The sequence below is a fragment of the Cornus florida genome, unplaced genomic scaffold, assembly GCF_030987335.1.
Source record: "Cornus florida cultivar Cherokee Brave unplaced genomic scaffold, ASM3098733v1 CherokeeBrave_3.0.0_Hap2_Chr04, whole genome shotgun sequence".
Classification (NCBI taxonomy): domain Eukaryota; kingdom Viridiplantae; phylum Streptophyta; class Magnoliopsida; order Cornales; family Cornaceae; genus Cornus; species Cornus florida.
In genome coordinates, this window is record NW_026775574.1 from 86644836 (window position 1) to 86651920 (window position 7085).

General features: G+C 37.4%; 1 protein-coding gene across 1 annotated transcript; it reads left to right on the forward strand.

Annotated features, from left to right (window-relative positions):
* The first annotated feature begins 4680 nt into the window (after positions 1-4680).
* LOC132302301 (cytochrome P450 736A117-like) lies at positions 4681-6754 on the forward strand. Its single transcript, XM_059799143.1, has 2 exons — positions 4681-5734; positions 5994-6754. The coding sequence occupies exons 1-2, from the start codon at positions 4817-4819 to the stop codon at positions 6603-6605; spliced, it is 1530 nt and encodes a 509-aa protein (XP_059655126.1). The 5' UTR covers positions 4681-4816; the 3' UTR covers positions 6606-6754.
* The last annotated feature ends 331 nt before the right edge of the window (positions 6755-7085 follow it).

Consider the following 7085-nt stretch of genomic DNA (forward strand, 5'->3'; position numbering starts at 1 on the left):
CTAGGTAAGTTACGTTTGTGTCCATGGTCATTTCCGGGCAAAACTTCTTATTTGGTGAAATAAGCCCCCAACGGACTCATTTTTCATTTTTGTTGCATATTCTGACCTAAGGGTATTTTGGAAATTTTATTTAGGAAATAAATTCCATTCTTCATATGGTCACTTAGAAAATGTGATTTTAGGGGGGGTTTCTTCTTCGTGTTTTTTCATAAAATTCCATCTTGGCATAGGAAATCGCATCTGAATTTCAGCTTTCAGTTTTTAAATTTAGCAGCTTTTTGGACCCTCTGGACCAGTTTCCTTAGGAGGCTATTTTGGGCATTTCACATTGAGTTTTTTTCGATTTTTCTCACGAGTCACGTAGAAAACTCGATTTGAGGGGGGTTTCTTTTTTGAGTTTTTTCAGAAAATGTCATCTAGGCGCTCAAATTTCCATTTTTCCCCAAAAAACCCCTACTGCCAAGTTTTTGGGTTGCAGTTTACTGCCCTCTTCACATGTAAACGGTTACGAGGGGTTTCGTAACCGGTTACATGTGCATGGGCAGTGTTTTTGGTGAGATTTTTGGCCTCCTAACCGGTTAGGAAGGTCTCCTAACCGGTTAGATGTTCTTGGGTTGGCACATTTTGACCGTTTTGCCCCTTCTTCTTCTGTTAGCCATATCTTCTTCATCCGAACTCCCAATCAAGCGATTCTTGAGTCTAAATTCATTAATTTTTCATTATCTTTCCAATGGTGTGCTCGGTGACACCCACTTTTAAGCTGGAAATGACAATTTTGCCCCTAGGTTCTTTCTTGTTCGTTTTTGAAATGTTGCTTCCTCATTTGATTCCTTTGGGTTCCGTGACCTCGTTGAGGGTCATAATGGTGTCTTAGAGCCATGTTGTATCTCTAGAGACTGTTATTTTATCTTTTGCTTTCGCATTTCGGATCTGTTATCGGGTCATCTTTCGGTTCATCACTAACACACCGGGATGAAAAACTTGGGCCGTCACAACGACCACAACCTCTCAACGTCATACCACCACCACTACCACCCCCCCCCCCCCCCCCAAATTCTACCATACCATCTCCTCCTACACGACCACCACGACCACCACTAAGCACCATCTCCTTCCCTCTTTTTCATCTTCAAAATTAAAACCCATTCCATTCAATCACAAACTAAAATCCAAATTTTTACGGCTCTTGTTCCAATCAACCCTCAAACTAAACCAATGTGATGAAAATTAATTGAAAAAAAAAAAAATCAAAAGGGCTTTCAATAAAGAAGTCCCATTTGTGATTATATATATATATGTATATGTATGTATGTATATTTATATACTACAATAAATATTTTAGAAGCTTATAACTAAGTTGATACAAAAATATATTTAGGAAAAATTAGATTTTGGTGACAAAAATTGAAAATATTTTGCTTTAAGGTGGCCTTAAACTCATGAATAGATAAAAAGTGACCAAACTTAAAAAAAAAATTACCAATTAGTGACATTTTAAATTTAATGTCTTAAATACCCTTTTACAACAACTCTGCCATCCTCCACCACCACCACCTCATTCACATCTCCCCCAAAAAATGATGAATTACTCACCGAATATTTCTAATGCGTTGTTATAAACAGTTTGGAGATAAACTTATACATAAAATCCTTGTCCCTTACCATCTCTGCCTCTTCCACTTTCATTTGCAAATGCTCCAAAAACCTAAAATCTATTCCATTTTTACCCCACCCGAGTCTGCCTCAGAAGAATTTATGAATAAAAATAAGAACAATTTATGTTCTTACTACTAGAACTTGAACTTAAAACCTTCAGCATAAATCCCAAGCACACTACAAACTTGGCTACCACACTAAGGGATGGCAATGGGGTGGATTTCTCATTCTCCATCCCCGTCCCGTTTAAATTTGGCACCCCCAAAACCGCCCCATAACTGATTATTTTTTACCTCTAATCCCAATAACCGCCCCCGCCCTATCCCCCGCCCCCAATTAAATTTGAGGGTTTTTTCAGTTTCTTATTGCTACAAAATCAAGCTGTGAAAGGGAATCAAAGTAAAAACTAGATGATCAAATCAAACTGTGAAAACAAAACCCAATTGTGAAAAGCTAGAACTTGTTACTTCAATATATATATATATATATATATATATATATATATATATATATATATATATATGACTAGGATCTTAACATTGATCAGAGATCTATGGCCAGAAAAGAAGAGAAAGAATATGGTGAAGGACTGAAGGAGGTCACATGATGGTGAGGGACTGAGAAATGTCAATTTGCTTCATCGCTCAGCTAAGGCCATGGAGATCTGTGGCCAAAGAAAAAGAGAAGATCTAAAGATGGTGAAGGAATTCGCTTCATCGCTCAGCTAAGGTTGTGGAGATATGTGGCCGGAGAAAAAGAGAGAGAAAATTTGATGATGGTGAAGGTTTGAAGGAGGCCGTAGGACATTCGCTTCGTCGCGCCACTCACAGCTACGTTCTTAGGCTCTCATCTCTCGGTTGCTGCTTTTGGAAGATATAAATGAATAGAGTTTATTTAGAAGTGTATATATAATATAATATGATATATATATATATATATATATATATATATAATATGTTAAATTGGTAAGTACAATAACCTGACAGGGACTAATAGGAGTAATTCCATATGTAATCGGGACAGTTGCCGGATGGGGGTACCCCTCCCCCGCCCCCGCCCCCGTCCCGAATACGGTCGGTTTTTTTTTCTCAATTCCCATCCCTACCCCATTTAAATAAACGGTTCTCCAAACCCGCTTTAAACGGGGCGGGGGCAGGGGCGAGGGCGGGGCGGTTCCCCACCAGGTTGGGGTAAATTGCCATTCGTAACCACACTATTATGATTTATGTCTAGTTATAAATATATATGATATTTCTGGGCTCGAGTCGGGTTTCAGGCTTCATCCATATCAACTTAAGTCCAGACCGAATTGAATTCGGACTTAAAATATATTGCTCAATCCCAAACCGAAATTAGAAAAACATTGCCTAAACTCACAAAATTTCGAATTAGATTCGGGTTATTTCGGATTGGACCCGCCCGAATTGTAACCCTATCCCAAACCCACACCTTTCATCGTGGAATCCCCTTGTGCAATTCTAGCAATCATGACTACAATTCTTTTTTTCTTCTTTCTTTTTTTTTTTTCTTTTTGGGCTTGGTAAATCATGACTCCAATTCTTTGATTTCACTTTCCAAACTTAATTTTAGTTTCAGCTTTTTTCTTCTGAGAGTCCTGTTTGCACTCATAACATGTAGCTTTGGCCACATTACCCACATACAGTCAACAGTACCACGTGTCCTTCGAGTTTCAGTACACCTAGACTGATCACTCGTGCTCAGCATCGTCCAGCTCGATCAGGAGTCCTCAAGCCATTCCAGCAATTCATCAAGGAGTTGAACGAGACCCCAGTCCACCGTTTCAATAAAAAATCGCGTCATTAGAATTCAGAATTGTCTAGCCACGTCGCACGTCTAGAAGATGCCGTTATCCAAACAAAAAAAACCACGTGAAGCGCATGTTTTTTAATGGTCTCGAGGTTCCACGTCTCGAGGTACATTTCTCACAATTTAAAATGTCAAATTCAAAAATATATGACACGTTGTTTTATATGCAGCAAAGATTGTTTCTTGCATCATTTGATAAGGTATCGCAGATTCGCAATATCGATTTCCCAAGTGTGATATATGAAAATGCATTTTATATTATTGTAGGTGTTAGAAGACGACAAATTGGTGCAACCCATGATAATAAAATGCCAAATCATTTTATAAAAATATATTATCATGTGAGCTGAATTGTCGAATTACTTTGAGAAAAAATCTATCGCGTGGGACTTGAGAGTGACCTGTTGCCACTAACTTTACATAATAATTTCACACGCAAGCAAATTTTCCTTTAGTTTTTTTTAAATTTTTGGAGCAAATTTGTTTTTGAACAATTTTTATTACATTGCAAGTTTCTTTATATTTTTAGAATTTTTTTTTTTCTTCTTATGTTGTTAGGATTTCTTATTTGTAAGTATATGTACTGCATTACAGAACATTATTTCATTTTATCTGTGAATTTTATTTTTTCTTGTGAATTCAAGGTACCCTATCTTGTTGATTCAAGGTAACGTTCGTTCCTTGTAGACATCTAATCTCTTTTGCTTACATTAATTCGGCCCAAAAATATTATTTATATATTTATTTTATTATTATTATTATTATTGCAAATTATTATAGAACAAACATGTGAGAGAATATGGTAATAATGAATATTCAGTAGTTGGAATACTCCACGGTAGTACCTGCAGTAAAAAGCTAAACCCGGTGCGTGATATTTCTCAACATTACGTGTAAGAAGAGAGCTAGAAGGTCGCCACCTTATTTTAGTTTGTGAGAAATTGTTTTCTAATTTTCAATCCATGACCGCCAGATCAATACTATCCATATACATATAAAATAGTGTAATTAATAGTCTTGAGAAGCCGACGTTGCCTTCTCCTAATGCTACTTGAGAAATAAAAAGCATCGTGTCATAATTTATCTCATGTTAATTATGTGCTTAAAATGTTTTGTAATCTAGGGAATGCTTTAAAAAAAAAAAAAAATTGGTGATCACCACTAACGAGACATATTGATATGATTGAATAAATTTACATTACGTTAATGGTCCACTAATTTTAAAAAATGTTAACCAGATTTAGGATGGTTCAACACCACAACTAGCTTCATTCATTATATAAATGCAGGGCAGCTAGCAGTCGAAACAATGTACCAAGACAGATTCTAAGCAATGTTGTTCTTATTCCACTCCTTTTACACTCTTCTTCCCTTGTTCTTCCCTTTAGTCTTCCTTCTGAAATGGTTCTCCAACCCAAAAACCAAAACAAATCTTCCACCTTCTCCATCAAAGCTCCCAATTATTGGAAATCTCCACCAACTCGGTTTGTTTCCTCATCGCTCCCTCCAATCATTAGCTCAAAAATATGGCTCCCTCATGCTGCTTCATCTCGGCAGCAAACCAGTTCTCATTGCCTCCTCTGCCGAGGCAGCCAGCGAGATCTTGAAAACCAATGACCTCGTCTTCTCAACTAGGCCTAAATCGAGCATCGCCAGTAGACTTTTCTATGGCAAGGACATTGCTTTTGTTCCTTATGGAGAGTATTGGAGGCAAGTGAGAAGCATTTGTGTGCACAACCTTCTAAACAACAAAACGGTTCAGTCTTTTCACACCGTGAGAGAAGAAGAAACAACCCTTTTGGTGGAGAAGATCAAACGATCTTCTTCTTCTTCTTCTTCACCAGTGAATTTGACGGAGATGCTTATCTCACTCACCAGTGATGTAGTGTGTCGCATAGCCTTGGGAGTGAAGTACAGTGAAAGGGGTGACAAGAAGTTAAAGGAGCTGTTTGGGGAGTTTATGGAGTTGTTGGGTGTTTTCGATGTGGGTGACTATATCCCTTGGCTCGCATGGCTAAATCATTTAAATGGTTTGAATGCTAAAGTGGAGAGGGTTGCTAATGAGCTTGATAAATTTATGGAGGCTGTAGTTGAAGAGCATATTGATAGTCAACTAAGAAAGAGCAACGGTGGTACAAATGTTGAGGACGAAGGCGACAAGGACTTTGTAGACGTCTTACTTAGAATTCAAAGAGAGAACATGAGTACCGACTTTCCCCTTAACAGAGACAGCATTAAAGCCATAATCCTAGTAAGTACAACTTTATCGCCCCCAAAAATTCAATTACTCGCTTTAATCATTTCATCTTGGCATGATTTAATTGTGATACTGGCTTCAACTTATTGTTTCTTTAAATATTTTAACAAGTTAATTTTCTGGCATTTGAAACTGTTACTTTTAAGTTGAAGTAATGTTTTATGTTGAGTAACCTATGAGCACTTGAATGTGTCTCAAACTTTTGCATTTATTTACTTCTTAAACTTGTCACACATCATTGGTTTTTTTGCAGGATATGTTTACTGCTGGAACTGATACTACATACACAGCTCTAGAATGGACAATGACAGAACTATTTAGACATCCAAAAGTCATGAAGAAACTGCAGAATGAGGTGCGAGAAATAGCCAAAGGCAAAGAGGACATAACGGAGGATGATCTAGAGAAAATGCACTACTTGAAAGCGGTGATGAAGGAGTCTATGCGCTTACATACTCCTGCCCCATTGCTTATTCCCCGAGAATCAACCCAAGATGTCAAAGTAATGGGCTACGATATTGCAGCTGGCACACAAGTGTTTATCAATGCTTCAGCAATTGGGAGAGACCCCTCGTTGTGGGAAGACACTAACGAGTTCCTGCCTGAGAGGTTCTTGAATACTTCAATTGATTATAAAGGACAGGACTTCCAATTAATTCCATTTGGATCTGGCAGGAGGGGTTGCCCAGGAACTTTATTTGCCATGACCCTTAATGAGCTTGCCGTAGCAAAGCTTGTGCTTAAGTTTGATTTTGCATTGCCTAATGGAACAAGAGGCCTGGATTTGGACATGACTGAAGTCCCTGGTATAACCATCCAGAAAAAGCATCCTCTGCTCGTTGTTGCAAATCCGTGTTCTTGCTAGTCTGCGTACTACTTAGGAGATGAAAAATCCAACTACGCTAGAATCGTCTGTTAGAGCTCTTATTCTCTATCACCATCATAAATCTAAGCACCTTGATATAAATGTAGCCATTTGGATGAGAAGTTTACTTCATCTCCAACTCCTTTGAATAAAGCAAGAAATAATTCAGCTTGGCACTGGCATGTGGTCGTGTGTTAGTATTGTTTAATATTTCTTCTTTCATTTTGAGAGTAAAATAATGATTTAATATATTATAATATTGGACATTTGCATTTGGATCACTAATTTTGAATATATAGGGTCCGTGTTTTTGCTTTGTTCTTTTTTATTTTGATGGTGTATTGTAGCGAAGCAAAAGCACAAAACATGTTTGGTAACATTTTTTATTAAGTGCTTTTGAAATTGAGGTTAAAATCGGAAACATAAAAATGATACTTTTGTTAATTTTTGCACGATAGAATAGTACTTTTAGAAAGAAAA

Bases quoted from the DNA above. Each gene is read 5' to 3' on its own strand.
- LOC132302301 (XM_059799143.1), top strand. From the start codon at position 4,817: ATGTTGTTCTTATTCCACTCCTTTTACACTCTTCTTCCCTTGTTCTTC. The intron at 5,735-5,993 runs GTAAGTACAACT...GTTTTTTTGCAG, and splicing joins GCATTAAAGCCATAATCCTA to GATATGTTTACTGCTGGAAC.